Genomic DNA, 20,776 nt, shown 5'->3' with positions numbered 1-20,776 from the left:
ATGACTGCAATGTTTATTTAGCCCCATTATGTTTCTACATTGGATCTGGCGAGTTGTCTGCATGTAGTTACAACATAATAAGTATAGTAGGTAAGCTGTTGAAGCTTTGGATTCTGCACTCAAAATGGTTTAAAAACAGCTGTCAGACCTAAAAAAATATTTATGGTTAGTCCAGTGTTATGTTGCTGACTCAGCAATTTTAAATAGGGTTGTCCCGATCACATATTGTTATTATGAGTCACCTGATTTTGAGGATCTGCTGATACCATGTACCGATCCAATACCTTGGCATTTTTATTAAGGTGGGGGAGGGAAGCCCATTAAAATGTAAAATATTTCCATACTTAGGATATTTTAACTCCTGCATGACGCTATCGTAGCATTAGCTTCTGATCCTCGAAAAAATGACCTGATCGGGCACGATTTCAGATTACGTGATTGGATCGGGGACATTCCTCATTTTAAATTTAACGACTTTTCCAACATACATGTTTAGAGTCAAAGGATTTTTATTTTTTTCATTGTCCGTAAAGGGAAAAAAACACCAGTACTTTGAGCTACAAGTGCATGTTTGAGTTTTCCAAGATACGAGCAAAAAATTGAGCACTATACTGAGTGAAAATGGAGTAAATATCATTGATGTTTAGTATGCACGAGCCCGGCCAGTGCTGTAAACAGGCAGGCGTGGCACCACCATTTTCCCTAATGGAGAAATGGAAGTGAGCTGCGTCTTCTGTTGATCAATATCTCATGAAGCTCAACTTGTTGGGCAACCATGTGGAATGAAGAGGTTTACGTTCACTCTTAGAAGCTTTAAAAATACGGCAGGGGATCGGGACAAGGGCTGACCGCAAACGAATAATTGACGTTTATTAAAACTCATTGGCAATGGAAGTCCAATCCATTTGTAGTGGGAGGGCTAACACCAATTGAATAAGATAAACTTCGCATTTTAAGCGGTATCATAAGAAGAAAAAATGACTTCCGTTAGGTAGGATTGTTGATACAGTTTTGTTGTTAAATTATTTCAAAATATAATTATTTTTCTTTAAAAGATAGAAATGGCCTGTTGTAATTGTTATAGTTTTGGGGGCGATGTGAAATAGGCAAAATTTGAACTCCTGTACATTCACGTGTGCCTATTTTATAAATTAGTGTTTTTCTTAATCATTTATATTTTTTCTTGTAATTTTTACTGTATACCGTCATGCTAGCTGCCAAACTGATTCTCGCGGTGACTATGTTTATTGTGACATTAAAGGATTCTTTTTTTTTTATTCTTTAATACCGTTTGAGGCTCAGCTCAGGTATTTTAATTTTTCATGTTCCTTTTCCGATTCCTTGATTATTCGAACTAACTAGTTCATCGATTAATCGACTACTGAAATAATCGTTAGCCGCAGCCCTACATGCTTTCATACTCTGTCGAGTATCTTCACCTCCTCTACTGACAAACATATTAGAGAATTATCGCCACCTATTGTTCTGTTCTGGAGTACAGAAGTCAGGTGTCACCCAAAACTCAGGCACAGTTTGCATGGCGACTCTGCGACACAAAGACTCAATGACTGAGTAGCGGAATCGCCTCGCGTGCATATGGTGTCGGCGAAGACGAAAAATTCTGAAGCCTGCCTCCAAAGTGGAAAAATTCGATTGCGAGGGAATGAGGGAGGGCTTGCTCCGTATGGATATCAAAAGCTCCCACGGCGCGAGACCGCGTCGATAACATCAGCACTCGTACACGTCACATTGGGCGTGCGCAGCGGTGCTACTAAACGTTAAAAACAGCAAATATGGCGGTATGTCGCTTTAATTTAGTGTTTTGATAATATTTTAAATTAAATATGTTGAATGTTTCCATTTTTGTGCCTTTTTGAACAAAAGAAAAATGCCATTGCTTCGAGTGGGCGGGCATAGATTTTTCCGGGCTGAGGACCTTGTTGGGGTCAAAATGCATCATTCGCTGTCGCACTGTAAATCTGGGGGCACCCTAGGGCCTGCCATGAATACTACATCGTTTTCATGCGGAATTTCGACATTGTTCGAATGGAGACAGGCCCATATAAATGCAAATTTGAAATTTTTCGTATTCTCGGAGAGTCACCATGTAAACGGCCCCTCACTTTTGCATTATAAGCTGTTTAGACGGTAGAGCAGGGCGGTAAACCGAAAATTTACCGGTACCGAAATTCTTTACGATGTCCGATGTCATTTTGACCATGACAGTAAATTCGGTAATTTAATAAAACAAGAGAATATAGTCTTTTCATCCCGCTTTGACTCTGTGTTGTTCGGCTATGTTCATTTCCCTTTAAGAAAGCAGACAGCGTGCTAACGTATGGAGTCACGTGGTTATCAGGAAACCAAACAAACGAGCCCGGTAGGCTAACGCTAGCGGCTAACGCTACAAGCAAACGGGATGGAGTGTTGCTTAAGGGAGGTTCGCCAAACTTTCACCCGACATTAAATAGACTCTTGGCGGCACCCAGATGGGCTTTCACCTGCTGTCCTCCCTTGTTCTCACGATTTCCAAAGAGGATGCTTTCAACGCTTTCTACTGGTAACCAAGCCACAGGCTAACGCTAGTGGCTAACGGCGCTAGCGGTTAACGCTACAAATGAACGTGATGGAGTCTGATAGCGGCTCTAAACAGCTGAACTTAATGAGTGGATTGGTCTCGGACTGCATCTAGCAATTATGCTGCGTTCCAGAAAAGTGGGATGTCGGACTTTTCCGACCTCCGAGTAGGAAAATATCATTGAAACGCCATTCAAACTGGAAGGTCCAAGTCGCGAAGTCGGAGAAAAAATAACTAACCCGACTTCCAAGTTGTTTCAATCTGACGTCACTGGACAAAATGGCGCTCATGAAAAAGTATTGAATGATAACACAATAATGAAGTAAATCAAGTTTATTTGAGACGCCATGTATTTTTTTCTCATACAGTGAATTATCTTTGTTGTGCTATGTTTTTATATTGACGATCAGCAAAGGATGTAACTAAAAAAGGCAGTTTACAGGCTGGGCTATAACGCAGCCGTCGTTTTTCCTCAACTATTTGATCGCTTATAGGAAGGCAGGTTCGCTGGAGGTCAAAATGTCTTTGGATGGCCAAAATAAAAAACACCTTGTCGCGATCAGCCATCTTTGTTGTTTACATTTGCTTGGAACGCTTTGAAGTCGGAACTGGTACCATCCGAGTGGGATAAATCCAACTTCCCACTTCTCTGGAATGCAGCATTAGTTTATCACGTTATTGTGTATCTCTTGTCTGTGTATGATTTCTCTGATAGCTTTTGTGATGTTAAAGCATTCAGCATAAAGTACAATCTAACAGTGAAAATTATAACTGTTTAATGGCCCCAGCTATTTTTCTGTATGTGCTTAATTCTGTGTCATTAGATCAATGCAGCTTTAATGTGTGTATGTATTAAAAAAATGCACTGGGAAAAAAAAAAACCTGAAACCTTGCGGTAAACACTTGTGTTGAGTAATTATGTCACAGCAGCCATTAACAATAAATTGTCTTTTTGAAGTGTACTGTTCAAGCTGTAAGTAATTTGTGTCGCAATGACATGTTTGCACAGGCATATTGATTTTGACAATGTACATTATTCAAGCCATACAAGCTGTTTTAAATGTTCATACTTGAATTCTTATTGTTTACAATACATTTTTGTATACTTAATGTTTAGACTTCATGTACAATTGTTAGATATATTAAATTGAAAGCTGGTAAATAAATCAACAAGAAACGGTTAATCTGTATTTCTTGCATTGATTCAGATTTTCAAATTATATAACAGTCTGCTTGGGTGAATTTATCGTCATTTATCGTTATCGAGGTAAATCTGCTCAATTTATCGTGATACGTGCTTCAGGCCATATCGCCCAGCCCTATTAGACGGTGACAACAGGAGAGAGCATTCTCAAGATTTCCACTGTGGAAGGCGTTTTCAAATTTTTGTGATTTCAGCCCCCCCAAACACTGTCGGCGTGTAAACGATAGGGTTCTCTGGAAAAGTTTTTTTCGCGTTGTCACCACCATTGTCGCGTAAACAGCCCCTAAATAACCGCACCGCCGTGGCTGCACACTTAATAAACAAGAGGCCATCGTTAAGATCACTCATTATGTGTTCATTCTAATTCTGCTTTTGAAAAAAACATTTTGACATGACGCTAGCACGCAAACCGGAATCCAGTAGAGGAGGCTCAAAATTGGATCCCCTCGTTCCCTTTTCAGATCAGCAGCTACGTGTGAGTGTTAAGTGTTGTTTGTAAAGCTAATTGCACAGAGCTTAATTGATGCTGTTATTTCGGGGGGAAATTAGAGTTGATGACATGCTGCATGCAGCAAGGCTTCTCCGTTCCTTGATTGACAGAGCAAAAGAGCCCATATCCTCTTGTCTCATTCAAGGCCAAGTGTCACGTGCTCGCTCCTCTCTGCTTAGCTTGTCTCACAGTGTTTGGAACATGATAGCAAAGCTCATTCTGTTGTTGCATTTTTTTTTTGTTTTGTTTGTTTTTTGCGCATCTCTCACTCTCAAACTGTCCTCTGCCCTGCAGTAACCCCGCTTCTCTCTTTCTGTCTTTGCCCTTCTTTCTCTCTTCACCCCCCCTCCTCTATTTTGCCGTCATTTTGTGCAATGCCGCAGGGTCCTCCCGGTCCCCAGGGCTCTCCTCACCCTCAGCCTCCTCCCCCTAACAATATGATGGGGCCCCACAGTCAGGTAACGTTCCCTTTCCCTCTTTGGCCCTCCTGTTCTCCGTTTTGCTGTCTGCGCTAGGTCCGTCACGCTTTGCTCTTTTTGTCTCTGCCTGATGTTGGACGCCGCCTCGGTGCTCGCACAATCCGAAGAAAGGAAGGAAAAAGTTTGGGTTGAAATTTAACGCAAATATCTCATTTGTTTCCTAGTCCTTCATGTCACCTCGCTTCGCAGGAGGGCCAAGAGGTCCCCCTATCAGGATGGGAAACCAGGTAAAACCCAAACACACTGCGTTGCATCCCATAATTTAACAAACGAGTAAATTGCATTATGAATATATTTTCTTTTAAGACTCCTCCAATTATTTCCAACTATAAGATACTTTCATCAAATTCAAATTAAAGTCAAAGTTCGACAAGTAATTTGTGCTTAACTGAATGCTAGAAATGGAAAACATGATGTATTTCTGCTCTTAGCCACCAGGGGGAGGACCTGGCCCACATCCTATGTTGCCTAATATGGACCCCACACGGCCACAAGGTAGACTCACTCCCATTTTGTCTAAAGATACAGTTTATATTTCCGTATTTTCCGTTAAAGTAAAAGTAAACATTTGTTTACTATATGGTTAGACACAGTGTTAGATTTTAAGTTAGGTCCATGTACACCAGTGGTTCTTAACCTTGCTAAAGGTACCGAACCCCACAAGTTTCACATGTGGATTCACCGAACCCTTCAGAATTTGATAATAAAGCAATTTTTTTCAAATTCAAAACTGCTATATCCAAGCTAGCAAGCTAATCATTTGGCAAATACCCATTAAAAATTCTTCACATTTTGACAGCATGTTTTATAAACAGGTCAAAATTTGATGACGCGCTGCCCATTGGTCTGTTATATTCCCTCATAACAAGTGCGAGTCAACCTTCCACTGAGCAAACCAGTTCCTCCTCCTATCCGATCGAGAACGAGAAGTAAAAGAAATGCATTAGGTCTGTAAATTGGGAGCAAACCAGTCCAAAACCTGGTGTAAAAAGCCACTTTGCCTGGATTTAATCAGCATAGAAAAATAAAGTTCCGCTTTTCTTTACCTTCGCCGAACCCCGTAGACTTACTCACCGAACCCCTGGGGTTCGATCAAACCCAGGTTAAGAACCACTGCTGTACACCTAGAGCAATAAAACAAAGACTAAATAAATGCTTGAATGTCCACAAACAATGCCTATGATCTGATCTGGTGACTATTATAAAACAACCGGTAGACACATTCTGTAAAGAACAATAGAATACATCTCAATAAATTACAGTACTATTACTGTGTCGCTTTGGCAAGCTAGATTTTTACCGGTTTTGATTTGTTTGAGGCCATTTTGTTTCTGAACCAATAGTTTTTACAGCAACTCCTTAAATACTTACACACATACCGTATTTTTTGGACTATAAGTCGCACCTGACGATAAGTCGCACCAGCCAAAAATGAGCAATGAAGAGGGAAAATGGGGAAATGATATAGAATGATTTTCTTTTCGTTGCCATTTTGTTCAGCCCTTCTCAGTTGTTTTTTTTAGAGTACCCGCCAATGTTGAAACACAGGCCTTCAGCGCCCGCTTGCGGTTTATTGTGAAAATAACATGCTAAATGATATAATATTGTGTTAATAATTTCACACGTACAGTGGTACCTCGGCATACAATCGCATCAACATACGATCCCTTCGACATCCGACGTAAAATTTGACTCGTCATTTGTCTCAACATATGACAACATGCTCGAAATACGACTGCTTATGACAGCGTTGCAATTTCATGGGTTCCCCGCAAGACTGACGCACGGCGGAAAAAGGTGACGCTTACCATTGAAATTAAGAAGGAAATGACAGAAAAATATGAGCGTGGTGTGTATGTGAGTGAATTCGCTCGACAATATGCCCGGTCTCCTCCAACCTCCGTTCGCCAGTCCCTATAAGTTAAGGTGACAATAAAAACGTTTTTTTTTTTCCCCTGATTTATTATTGTAACATCAGCAAAGAAGTTGTCAGGTTTTTAATAATTTATTTCAGAACTTGTGCAAAATAACACTGGCAACTGTCAGCAAACAACAACATGAAATGATAAAGTAAAAACTTCCCACTCTTCCGCACCTCTCACACACTCTCGTTATTCACACCGTGCGTTCAAGGAACAGCATGCAAAACACAACTCCAAATTAGAACCCGATTCGTTACATTATTATTATGACTACTGCTTCGTCTTATTTTCCTTTCCGTGTCATGTTTGTATCATTCAACCCGGGAAATTGCTTTCACACATAAGGGCTACCTGTTTAAATCCCGGGAATTAACCAAAGTTCAGGTATGTGTGAAAAGGGCTTAAGTCGCTCCTGCAAACTGCAACTGTTAGTCCGAAAAATACAATACAGTAAACTCATTCTTCCTCTGGCAAAGATGCCCCCGCCAACCAAATTTGACGACACTGCGAGTTAGTTTCTGAATGAAGCTGTACTGAAAAATTCAGTTGAATCATAGTATCATTCTTGGAAAAACTAGTTGATTGGTGTACAGTCCCTGACTAAAGTCTTGTCGCTTATCCATTTTACAGAAACAATTGCTAATAACCTGACTTTTAATTATTCAATTGGTTTCAGAAATGGCTCATATGAAAGCAAAGACCCTCCCAAATGATGTTGAATGTACAAAAATATATTTGTTTCACTGAAAAAAGATGTATCATTTAATGAAGACATAGAGGTCAAATTTTGGCAAGACAAAAGTTTTGTCGCCTACACAAAGTAGTGTGAAAATTGAACAAAAAATGTACTTCAAATACAAAAATATTTTACATAACATAAGCGAATTAAGTAGTGGTGCTGTGAGATCTAAATTTAATATTTTGTATGACTTCCATGGGCTTGAAGGACTGCATGCGGTTCGGCAAGGATTCATACAATTTATTGATGAAGTCATCAGGAGCAGTCTTGCATGCCTCCCAGAGTTCATCAACATTCTTGGGTTTCGTCTTCCATGCTCCCTCTTTCATCCTACCCCAGACATGCTCAATGATGATCATGTCTGGTGACTGGGCTGGCCAGTCCTGGAGGATCTTGATCTTCTTTGCCTTGAGGAACTTTGAGGTAGAGATTGAAGTATGCGATGGAGCACCATCCTGCTGCAGAATTTGCCCCTTTTTATGGTTAGGAATCTAAGAGGCAGCTAAGATTTGTTGACATTTCAGACTATTTATGTTGCCTTCCGCCCTGCAGATCTCTCGCACACCCCCATACTGGATGTAACCCCAGACCATGATTTTGCCACCACCAAACTTCACTGTTTTCTGAATCAATCTCAGATCCAGGCAGGCTCCAGTTGGTCTCTTGCAATATTTGCGGCGGCTGTGGTGTAATTCAGTGGAAGATTCATCTGAAAAACCACCTTTTGCCACTTTTCCAGCGTCCATCCTTTTGACAGGCTGTGGGCCTTGGCAAATGCCACACGGTTTTTTAATTGTCTTCACCCTCTGAGTTTTTTAATATAATTTGGGAGGGTCTTAGCTTTCATATAAGCCATTTCTGAAACCAATTGAATAATTAAAAGTTGGGTTATTAGCAATTGTTTCTACAAAATGGATAAGCGACAAGACTTTTGTCAGGGACTGATTTTTTCTGGGTGAAGCGCAATGTACGATGAGTCTTTTCCTCTTCTCATTAACTGCCTTCATCCAACCAGGTCATCCTAACTTAGGGCCCATGCAGAGAATGAGTGGCCCCCGAGGCATGGGGCCGATGGGACCCGGACCGCAGGTAAGCTCCCCTCCTTTTTTGAAAAACTAAGGTTGTCCATTTTTGGTGATTTGTCCGGTTATGTGAGGACTATGTTGTAATAATTAATCGTAATTCTGATGTCTTGTCAGAACTTTGGTGGCGGGATGAGGCCCCCCCACAACACCATGGGTCCCGGCATGCCAGGCGTCAACATGTGAGCCTTCGATAATGCACTAGTCGCTTCAGGTCAAACTAATAGTCAGGTTTAACACTGCTTTTGCCATGTAGGGGCCCCGGAACTGGGCGACCATGGCCCAATCCTAACAACGCAAATTCTGTAAGTTCACGCATACACAAGCACACACAGTCCAGACATAAAAGTGCCGGTTCAAATTGCAGTTAAATCGCTGCAGAAGTCTTAATGCTCACCCGCCTGAGATGGAATTGCAGTATTATGTGTCACGCTTTCAAACTGACATCGGAACGGACAGCCGTAACGTTATTAGGATGGCGCAATGATGAATGACGACACTTTGAGGTACAGAGTGTGCGGTTGCTGGTCAGTAATGGTCATTGTTTTCTCCGTTACAGATGCCTTACTCGTCACCTTCTCCTGGAGCGTACGGGGTGAGAAGAAATTTTCAAAGCCATTATTAAAGCAACATTTTGGAACAAAATGTGCAATTACCTGTCATGTTTTTTTAAAGGGAGCGTCTGGAGGAGGACCACCAGGGACTCCCATAATGCCAAGCCCTGCAGGTGACTACTCCTCACTGTTGCTATGCATTCTCCACTGCTAGTCATTTGAATGTTCATGTTATTATTAATTTTTGTTAACAGACTCCAACAACTCTGGTGACAATTTGTATACCATGATTAACACTGGACCCGGCAATCGGAATAATGTAAGTTGTGGTAATCTTGATTCATTCACTGCCGTTGACAGCTATAGACGCCCATACCATTTGAACTGAGAGGGCTGGCGAATAACTATTTTTGATTCAAACAAAGATGATCTTTCATTGAGGACTACATTTTTTTTTTTAATTAAAAAAATGAAAGAATTTTTTAAAAAATTATTATTATTATATTTGCAGTTTTCCTTGTTTATTTAAAACATAAAACAAAGTATAAAGAAAAGCTCATAAATATTTTTCTGGTTTTGTTTCCTTTATTGTTTATTATAACTCAGAAAAATGTAAACAAATAAAAGAAATAAACGAGAATATTTACTATTACGATGCTCATAAAGAAGGATTTTTACAATTCTTCTGTCAAAAATGTCTAAACGATTCCTTGATTGTCAAAATAGTTGTCAATGACTTGGTTACTAGTTGCAGTTTTTTCCTTTTTTCAAATTGAAAAAAAAAAAATTTTTTTTTAAATAAATACTTTTAAAAGGAATTCATTTTTCCTTTTCATGTTCGGTAATCAATGTAAAAAAACAACATGATAAATACAGAATATTTTCCTTTTTATTATTTAGAAAAGATATATACAATTTTTAATGTCCAAAATGTCTCTACACGACTCCTTGACTGTCATAATAGTTCTCCATTCATGAAGCCCTCTTGAAGATGATAGCCGTCAAATTCTTTTTGTCTGGGAATGATCGCTGCCAACCCATCCATGTCAAAATTACGGTTGGTTATCGATGGGATCCGGGACCAACACTCCGGTTCTCCTGGAACCATTCGAATCGAATTTTTTTATTTCGATTCCAAGTTTCAATGCCCTGACCACCGACCGGAAAAAAAATAACTGCCGAACACCACGAAGATGATGTTATGAAGACGTTATGAGCAAATCATATAAAGTGGCTAATTTAGCTTACCACAGATACGTGTTCCTTCGCTTGACATAAATGACAACATAGTAAGAGAATAAACAAACCAAAATGATACCAGACACTCTGTTAAAACGTGCAAACTTACAGATTTTGTTTTATCAAGGGTTGCCAATGTGTAGTGCAGAGGAGGTGGGTACCGTGTGTACACATCAAGGATTCTTTTCCAACTACCTTAATTTCTGGACTATTGGGCGCCCCTGCTTACAAGCCTCACCCAGTACATTTTTAAAGGAAAAACCATTTTGTACATACATAAGCATCTCTTGCCTATAAGCTGCGTGTGCCCGCTTAGTAACAAGAGATACTGACAGAGAAATACACAGAGTTTTCAAAATTTTGATAACACACCTTAACTTTTCGTTTAAACAGCGCCAGCAAACACGGCAGTTATATAGCAGCGGCACGGAAGTTACATATCATCAACACGCGGTACAACACTAATTGGGCTGGTTATTAAAAACATAAAAGTCTTTGTTAGCAATCTTCATCTTCCTCCTTTGCACTCAAACCATGGAAGTCTTCACCCTCAGTGTCGGATATGAAGACGCTCAGATACACTTTGCCATGCACCTACTCAGTCTCTCCTTCGCTGTCGCCTTTAATGTGTCCCATAATAAGGCATATTCACTCCTGAGCCCATGCCGTCCTCCTCTTCATGCAGCAGACTGGCCCCTTGAAACCCGTTGGTGATGGCGGACTTCTTTCACACCGCTTCACGCTGCCAGGCTCCCCCGGCATACCTGTGCAATAGCTGCTCTTCGCATGAGGCGAGTTTTGGCAAACGATCTCTCGCCGCGAGTCATCAAAACTTCCCATACAACTCGGATGGCCAATTTAATTTTTTCAAGCGTTTTCCATGATGCAGATCTGCCAATTCTACTCATGCACAAAGACGAGGGTCCGCCACCTCTATTCATGCACAACGCACAAAGTTTAACCACCGGTAAAAGTGCAAACTAGCGTCTTCCTCGACACATATATTCCACATGTCTCACTCCCACATTCCATGCTCGAGCGCCCCTGGCGACCGTCAGAAAAATGCACAAATTGGCCGCATCATTGCACACGCCGCAGGACCCAAAATGAGGGGGGGAAAGTAGTGGCTTGAACAATATATCAGTTTAGAAAGAAATCAAACTTAAAAAATAGTCAACTTAAGATCAAGAGACAGGAACACTCCCTGCCTGACACCTGCGAGATGTCAGCCCTTAACTAACTTGTAGAAATACCACGTAAAACAAATGATGCAATACAATAAAAGCCTGCAGCATAAGACACTCTAAAACATAGGCAAAACAATACATGTAAATATTTTCTCCTTGAGCACTCCTGTGGAAAGAAACTTCATCATATTCAAGTTCAAAGATTAATATTTACATACAAGTTAAAAATAGCGCTGTGAGAAATTCATAGCAAAGTTAGTTGAAAGTTATTATAATTTAAAAGATAATCGAAGTTAAGAAATTAATTTCAACTATGCAATTTTTTTTACCCTGCCTATTAAACGAATCTGAATCGAGAATCGTTTGGAACCGGAATAGAAACATGGAATCGGAACTGGAACCGTTCAAATTCGAACGATTCAAAATTAATTGCTGCCACCCCCCGTAGTTCAAACGGATTGGACAGCTATCACATTGTGTTTCCGCTTCAGTTCCCCATGGGCCCCGGCTCTGACGGACCCCTGGGAGCCATGGCTGGGATGGAACCGCACCACATGAACGGGTCACTAGGTAACAGCAACTCTCTTGACTCCACTCAAAACAACATTATAATTAAAAAGTCATCAGAAAAATAAGTATTCAAGTACAGTACAGTTATCTGAGAAATCAACCCAATTGCTTAACATTTCTTTCTCATAACGTTCTTTTGGTTTGTTTAGGCTCTGGTGATTTGGACGGAATGAACAAGGTAAACTTGACAAGAAGCAACGCGACCATGAAATCCATCTCTCTTTGCAGACACAATAACAATTTACATGCTCGTTTTTGGGTCATTTCCAGAATTCTCCAAACAATTTAAGTGGCATTAGCAATCCTCCCGGGACCCCGAGGGATGATGGAGAGCTGAGTGGGAACTTCCTCCACTCCTTTCAGAGCGAGAACGTAAGTCACAATTGTCGTCGTGCCACTTAACCCCTTGTTGGCTGAACTTAATTTAACAAATATATAGTGTTGCAACGATTAATTGATTAACTTGAGTATTCGATTAAAAAGATTTGATTTAAACTTTGCTGGTTTGAGTATTCGTTTCATTAAACTGGCGATGTAGTAGTTTATTTTGAAAGTGTTTGCATTTCCTGATATTGATTTGGGTGGATACACTGCCCTCTACTCTGCCTCATTTCACATGGTTGAATCCAACTGCTCCCTGTTAAGACCAACATAAACAAAGTTTTTGTTTGAGCTAATGTTTTTTTTTTTTTTTATGCATTTGTAAGTTAGTTTATAGGTATATTTAGCCGTTTTTTTTTTGTTTTTGTTTTTTTTTTTTGTGGGAGTATGTGTCTGAACCATTTGTTAAGAGCATTGTTTAAAAAATAAAAAATAAAAAGTTAGCATTTTATAGCTTTTAAGGTAGTGGAATTTTGCTATGTAAGTTAGCCAATTGTTCTTTTGTTTTACATAGATCCTCATTTACTTATTTTTTTATACTGTTTGAGGCTCAGCTAAGGTATTTTAATTGTTCATGTTCCCTATCTGATTACTCGATTTTTCGACCTAACTAGTTCATCGATCAATCGACTACTGAAATAATCGATAGCTGCAGCCCTACAAATATATACAAAGAATTGGAGGAATATATAAGTACAAAGAAATATAATTAGTAAAAAAGGCAAAAACCTTAACCTTAACAGCCTATTTTGGGAGTTTTTTCTTTTTATTTTGCGTCTCCATACCATGTGAAAAAATGTTTAACATGCCCTTTCATGGGATTTTTTTTCCTTCACCACAACTTCATCTATATGAACAAATACTTATTTTTTTTCAGTATAACCTACTTCTTGGCCATTTTAGGCCAAAAACTAGACAAAAATCCTCAAAATCGAATTGGAAAAAAAGATATTTATTACAATAAAAAGCACAAACAGGGTTTTGGAACTTGAAATAGAGAACACTAATAGTATCGCCTGGCGATGCTCGGGTGAAAAAGTGAAAATTGGCATTTTCTGTACAAATTTTTTGAGTTTCCAATTTCCCGCACTAAATGGAGGCCTACATAGATCAAACCCATCTAAGAACACTCCCAGACACATAAAGTTCAATTATGTCAAATTTCGCCAATATCCGCCCAACTGTTTCGGCGTCCACAAAACAAGAACACACTGACAGCCACATAGATAAACTCTCCTTTAAAGAGATTATACAATATCCAGCTGAAATCAATCCCTTAGAAATATTATAAATAAAAATATTATATTATTTTATATTATGATCAAAAATTATTCAGGTAGTCCCCGGGTTACGAACGAGTTCTGTTCCTACGCTGATGTTACCCGAATTTCCGCATAAGTCAAAATGAACCCTTAAAGTACTCCAAAATAACCTTAAATCTCAAAATTAACTATCCAAAAACATGTAGGCCTACTATACGTCACTGTATATGCCTCGCCAAGATGTTGGAGCTAAGTCCTAGCTAGACAGCGAGCTAAGCTCTGAAAGCGTCCGTGTGTTTTGCTGACTTTATTCAGATGCACATGACATCAACACTTGCAGAATGAAACTAAGATAAAAAGGAACTAAGTTTCATCTTCAATAACAGCAATTCAAATTTGTGCTTACAACTACCTGCTGATGCAGCAATAACAAATTCATTTTTTAACTCATTCATGCCCAGCCATTTTCACCGGAGCAAGGCCCTTTGCTCCCGGCCGTTTTACTGGATTTTGACTGATTTTGCAAGGCCCACAGAAAATTCTGTTCTATTGCAATATAAACATGGAACCCACCAAAAGAAAGATTAGACTCTCTTCTTTCAGCAAAAAAAAGTAAGTTCATATCTTTTTCCATTCTTTAGAAATCAGCATTAGAAAATAGCTTAGTTTGAGCAATTTTCCAATTTCTGATAAAAAAAACGGGAGAAATTGAGCTTTTTGTGAAAGCATACATTTCAAACATAACTTGGACTATAACACAGCTATTTTTTGCTTTAGTTTCACCCCAAACATCGAAATAATGTTTTCCTTTTACAAATTAACAGAAACAACAAGACAAATAGAGCTTTTGATAGTAAAGTAACAATTTATTTATACATAACTAACTGAAAGATGACGCTATTGTGGCCGCGACAGCCGGTTAAACTTTTCCCTCATTGTTGCCTGTCTCAAAAAGACGATTTTTTTTTTGTAGTCGGGCTCTGCTCGCGAGCAGCAGGGGCTCAACAGCATCTAGTGGTCCTGGTTGTTCTGCTCGGTCGTCCGCCGCCTGGCATCCATTCGGTCGTCTTCCGCCGGCATTGCGGCTTGGCCTCTCGTTGCCGTTGAATAGGGTTGCGAGTCTTACCAAATGCGGTACTGCCCTCCAGTGGCCAGTTTTATTGCTTTAAAATGGATTTTCAGCTTTGTGCTTTGGAGATCAATTGAATCAGTACCCAGAGATGTCTATTTTGAAAAAAAGAAAAAGAAAAAAAAAACGTAAAAGATGTATAAATACGTTTTTGGGTCACTGGAACAATTAGAAATAGAACGTATACTATTTATACGTTTTTGGGAGCAAATGAGTTAATTAAAAAAAAAAAAAACAGTTTAGAAAATAAAAAAATATAACCACATAAAAGAAAAGAATATTTACGCATGGACTTCACCATCAGATTACAAGACAGCTCCCACAAACATTGCGCCACGCCTTCCCGTTGGGAGCCGACCCAGACAGAGCATTTGGCTTTCACTGTGATAAACTCAAACACCCGCTATGTTCAAACACCAGATTTAGGTGGAAAAAGGACGATTACTGCATACAAGCAGGCAGGAGTGTCTCGAGTGATTATAACTGCCTGGTTTTTTACTTTTAACCAAGAATCTAGACTGTTCTATGTTCATATCTATAGAAATTCAGGGATGAAGTTTACGCATTTATTCACAAGAACTTTCAACCTAAAAAGCGCTTTGTTTTGTGATGGCCTCCACGTTGGATGTACACAATAGCGTAATTTTAGCTCGAAATATTTACGTAAACTGAATGATAACTGGCTGTTTTTTGCTTTTAACCAAGAATTTAGACTGTTCTATGTTCATATCTATAGAACTCATGGGATGTACACATTTATTTACAAGAATTTTCAACTTAAAAAGCTCTTTGTTTTGTGATGGCTACCATGTTGTATCCATACACAGAAGCGTAACTTTACATTCAAATGATATGGTAATTTTCGGCCAACTGCCCGTTTTTTGGCAAAAAAGTAGTAATTTAGACATTTCTGCATCCATACAAATAATGCCTCTTACCTGTTTTATTTTATGTAACCTTTCATTCTAAAAAAGACGAGGGCCAGATAGCCGGCAAGACGTGCCTCGTGCTGAGGCAATAGTAACATCGGAATTCAACCTAAATAAATTGTGATTGTATATAGAAAAATGCTAATTTGGCTTTTGTCGATTAAAATTTAGATGATTCTGCGTGCTTTCCTCAAGTATTAAGTTTCTGATGTGAAAAATGAGTGATTTATTAGTCGTTGAAAACTTGCACTAAATTAAAAAAAAAAAGTCGCTATTTTGCACAAAACTTATATGATATGTTAAATATTGCTATTGATCCTGAAAATATAGCTGATTATATCTCTGCATTTGGTGATTTATGTGCATCTAGTGTAAAATCTAAGAATTTTATAGCCATTTTAAGTTTTGTTATACTGGTAGAAAAAATAATCAGGATTTTATTAGGGAACGACTTTGAATATTTTTTTTTTTTTTATGTCGCTGCTCATGGAGATTCATATACTACACTGTCTCAGAAAATTAGAATACACAATATTCTAATTTTTTGAGACAGTCCTGTGTATATATACAGGACTGTCTCAGGAAATTAGAATACACAATATTCTAATTTCCTGACTGTCTCAGGAAATTAGAATATTGTGTATTCCTGACTGTCTCAGGAAATTAGAATATTGTGTATTCTAATTTCCTGAGACAGTCCTGTATATATACACAGGACTGTCTCAAAAAATTAGAATATTGTGTATTCTAATTTCCTGAGACAGTCCAGTATGCCTAAGGGAGGTGCCTGTTTTGGTTTTAGATCGCTAGCGGCTACTGGTGCATGATAATTATTGGTCCGATAATTATCGGTCCGATAATAGGAATTATGACGTCGTCCCAATAAATCCAATAACATTATTAATAGGACTGATGATATGTACTGCTCTGGCTTTACAGTTTACACACTATTATGGGAAATCAGTTGACCATTTGCGGGACATTGCTTCCATCTGCTGGTCAGAATAATTCACTGCATCTACGTATCTGCGGTGTTTAGGGGGAGCATTGACAATCGTGAATGCTTTCTGTTACGTTTCCGCCTTGGAAATATATGTCTGTAGGTATTTTATGTTTACTATAACATATGGATGTGCAATATATGGTTACTTTTGTGGTGAAGGCTTATATGTACAGAACTTCTGAAGTTGTTGTGTTATAGAAGCCAGCCACTGCTTTAGTAGCTCAAGCTAGTGTGCTATGCTATAAATATAGTAGTTGTGTATATAAGTGTATTGTGCAGTTTGTTGTATATTGAGTATTGAATATGTGTATTTTTCTGTTGTACTTTCACAATATTAAGACAAGTGTCATCCCATAAAAGCAAGAAAAGACCAAGCCTTGTGGTTTATGGAAGTGCATTCATTCTTAGCTGGCTGTCGAGCAGTGCAGAAGTGAAACGCACTGTTTTGTTCATGTCATTATGAAAAATCTGGTGAGATCAAAGGCAAATCTATGTTAAATCCACCACTAGTTTTTTTTTTAAACCTCCAAAAACTCAGGTTATACATTTAAAAAATTATATATTTATTATCGGCTTTGAGGAGCAGGAAGTTGTCGATATCAGTATCAGTTTAAAAAAAACGGGTATCGCGCACCCCTAATAGCGCCTTTGTTTTTGAAAATATTCTAATTTTAAGTTTTTGAAAATAGGCCTCCTACCGATCGGCCCCGTGTCTCGTTAACTGATGGTGAAGTCTATGATTTACAATAAACTGGTTCAAAAATGAGGATTTTTTTACCATTTTTACTTCTCTAAACAATTCCTTGACTATTAAAATAGCTGCAGATAATTATGTCAACTCTGTACTGACAATGGATTGGAAATCTAGTCAATGAAACATGATTATTCACTCCTAACTCTTTTCCTCCGCAGTATTCGCCCACCATGACGATGAGCGTGTGACCCCCAGCGCCTTCCTAATTTGCCATCATTCCAAGGATTCAAAACCCCGCAACAACGCATCAGGCAAGGCCAAAAGCATCAGCAGAGGATCAGGGATCCACACTTAACTCATTGGCTGCCATTGACGGCGCTAGACGTTGGATCCATTTGAGGTGGGAGGGTGGCAGCGAATGAACGAACGTTCATTCGCTGCCACCCTCCCACTTCAATTGGATCAGACGTCTACGAGTGATACTCATATAAATACACAGCAGAAGGACGATCAGAAACCATGCGATTGGACGTCTAGCATCGTCAGTGGCAGTGAAAGAGTTAACATTGGAAAACGATGAAACACGGGGTAGCAAAACGGCTGTGGCGCGAAAAAACCAGCTACTCAATCGCGACAGTCCCCCGATATTTGGATGGTGGAGTCCACTTTAACACTGGAGAGTGTACAATTGTACATACATGTACATGTGCATCGTGAGCTTTTTCCCAGTTGGGTTTTTATTTTTATTTGTTTTTGCTTCTCGCCATATGCGCCCTTGTCGCCACTTCACACATGGACGTTAACGCGTACAGTGTTCCTCCATATTCAGAAACCTTCATTTGCCATTTTTGTGCTCGTTTTAAAGCAGTACTTTGGCGCCAAGGAATGACACAGAAGTGAAATGGAGATTTTGGCTTTGGTTGGTGCTTTGGTGTCATTGTGTTTGAATCTTTTTTTTTTTTTTTTTGGTTCTACTTCCATTTTTTTTTTAGTCTGCTGTGGTCAAATTAACATTGTCAGAGTAATACCTCTGCTTCTATCTAGTGGTCGTCAATGGTTTTACACTGAAAATTAATGGAAAAAGCAGAAAACGTGTATTTAACCCTTTGTAGGGCATGTATTGAAACTTTTTATTTAAATCCATTGTTATTTGGAGCCAGTAACAGTTTATTTAAATTTAACAAATAAGCAGTAAGTGACCTGGAAATGCCCCCAAAACAGGAAGTGACCCAATATGAATAGGAAAAGAACCTAGAAGTGTCCCAAATTTAACACCATATACAGTCATAGATGAAATTATTGCCACCCCTGGAATTTCTCCAGAAAATAGTTTCTCCCAGACATTAACGTTATTGCAAATGTTTTGGGTATGGATGTGTTTGTATTTTTGATTTGCTTTGGAAAAACACAAAAAAGCTGAAGAGAAAAGCCTAAATGTACACAATTTAACTCAGAATGCAAAAAATGGGCTGGACAAAATTGTGGACACCCTCAACTCAATATTTGGTTGCACATCCTTTGGAAGAAATAACAGAAATCAATCGCTTCCTATAACCATCAACAAGTTTCATGCACCACTCAGCATGGAATTTTGGACCACTCTTCTTTTGCGAACTGTTCCAGGTCTCTCAGATTTGAAGGGTGACTTCTTGCAACAGCAATTTTGAAATCTCTCCATAGTGTTCAATGGGATTTAGATTCGGACTCATCAATGGCCACCTCTGAATTCTCCAGCGCTTTGACTCCAAGCATTCTTGGTGCTATTTGAGGTATGTTTTGGGTCATTGACCTGTTGGAACACCCATGACCTGTGACGCAGACCCAGTTTTCTGATACTACATCCTACATTGCGGCCCAAAACATTTTGATAGTCTCCTGATTTCATGACTCCTTGCACACTGTCAAGACATCCAGTGCCAGAGGCAGCAAAACAACCCCAAAACATCGTTTGACCTCCACCATGTTTAACTATAGGCACTGTGTTCTATTCTTTGTAGCCTCATTCTTTCTTCTGGCACTAGTTGCCTTGACAGTGTGGTAAGGAGTCATGAAATCTGGAGACTTTCAAAATGTTTTTGGCCGCCATGTAGGGTGTCGTGTCAGAAAACTGGGTCTGCGTCAGAGGTCATGGGTGTTCCAACAGGACCCAAAACATACCTCAAATAGCACCAAGAAATGGTTGGAAACAAAGCGCTGCAGAATTCTGAGGTGCCCATCAATGATCTAAATCTCATTGAACACTAAGGAGAGATAACAAAATTACTGTTGCAAGAAGGGCACTCTTCAAATCTGAAAGACCTGGAACAGTTCGCAAAAGAAGAGCGGTCCAAATTTCCACCTAAGAGGTGCAATCAAATATTGCAGTGAGGGTGCCAACAATTTTGTCCTGCCTATTTTGTGAGTTTTGTCAAAAATTGTGTACATTTTGGACTTTTATTCCTCAGCTTTTTTATGTTTTTCCAATGCACATCCAAGCAATACATTCATACATTTGTAATTGCATTCATTTCTGTGAGAAATGCTGTATTTTCTGGAAAAATTCCAGGGGTGACAAACTGACAATAATTTCGTCCATGACTGTATATGTGTGTATGTATATAAATATGTGACATAGTATTATAATTATAAATTAACAATATCAAAAGGAAATGACCCAAATTTAAGAGGAAAGGTGCAAATTTCAACAGAAAGTGACTCAGGAATGCCCAAAATCATCATGAAGTGACCCATAAATGCCTAATAATTAACAGAAAGTGGACTAAAATCAAAAAGTGACCCAAAATTAACACCGACTGCCAGCGTGAAAGCATCGCACACAATTTCTCCAGAAATTTCATCAATTACGAAATAATAAAAGTGTTTTTTTCATTTCCAAAATGTCACTTGCCCTATAAAGGTTTTTTAAAAAATAATTGGGTAATTCCTGGATATAGTGGGGAACACTGTAGTGCGGTTTCATGAAATTATCGTACGCTGGTCAGAATTTATTAAACTGACGCAGCTGATCAACCGGTGACAAAATTGCTGAATACTGTCGTATTTTTGCCTTTTCATTATTTTTGTGTTTACCGCTTTCATCCAAGGAATGAACGCCAACCTTTTGAGCATATTTTTATATCCAGCTTAATTCATTGGCTTCCATCGACGGCGATAGAGGTCCAACCTCATGCCGTCGATGGCAACGGGTTAAGGATTACATGCTCAAAAGGCCTTCCATATGCTTTGTAGTAGTTTACAACACACTACCTAGTGGATTCCTGCGTTTTTTTGTTTTTTTTAAACTGTGCTCATAGCCTTCCTGATTGTTTTGCCCACCTGGATTTTTTTTTTTGTA

General features: G+C 39.0%; 1 protein-coding gene across 2 annotated transcripts in view; it reads left to right on the top strand.

Annotated features, from left to right (window-relative positions):
* The window catches only part of LOC130918802 (single-stranded DNA-binding protein 3-like), a 48,308-nt gene extending 30,232 nt beyond the window's left edge, over positions 1–18,076 (top strand). The window contains exons 6-18 of one of the 2 annotated variants that reach the window (XM_057840871.1): positions 4,656–4,730; positions 4,916–4,978; positions 5,183–5,246; positions 8,428–8,501; positions 8,612–8,676; positions 8,751–8,799; positions 9,054–9,089; positions 9,170–9,221; positions 9,303–9,367; positions 11,966–12,044; positions 12,194–12,222; positions 12,315–12,416; positions 17,661–18,076. In XM_057840871.1, coding sequence (XP_057696854.1) covers positions 4,656–4,730; positions 4,916–4,978; positions 5,183–5,246; positions 8,428–8,501; positions 8,612–8,676; positions 8,751–8,799; positions 9,054–9,089; positions 9,170–9,221; positions 9,303–9,367; positions 11,966–12,044; positions 12,194–12,222; positions 12,315–12,416; positions 17,661–17,690 — 783 coding nt within the window. In that variant the 3' untranslated portion in view covers positions 17,691–18,076. The remainder of the gene's footprint in view (positions 1–4,655; positions 4,731–4,915; positions 4,979–5,182; positions 5,247–8,427; positions 8,502–8,611; positions 8,677–8,750; positions 8,800–9,053; positions 9,090–9,169; positions 9,222–9,302; positions 9,368–11,965; positions 12,045–12,193; positions 12,223–12,314; positions 12,417–17,660) is intronic. The other variant, XM_057840873.1, reaches the window with a different exon arrangement.
* Positions 18,077–20,776: the final 2,700 nt, after the last annotated feature.

The sequence above is a fragment of the Corythoichthys intestinalis genome, chromosome 7 (assembly GCF_030265065.1).
Source record: "Corythoichthys intestinalis isolate RoL2023-P3 chromosome 7, ASM3026506v1, whole genome shotgun sequence".
NCBI lineage: Eukaryota > Metazoa > Chordata > Actinopteri > Syngnathiformes > Syngnathidae > Corythoichthys > Corythoichthys intestinalis.
Note: the sequence above shows the minus strand (reverse complement) of the source record. Positions and strands in the feature narration are given on the sequence as shown.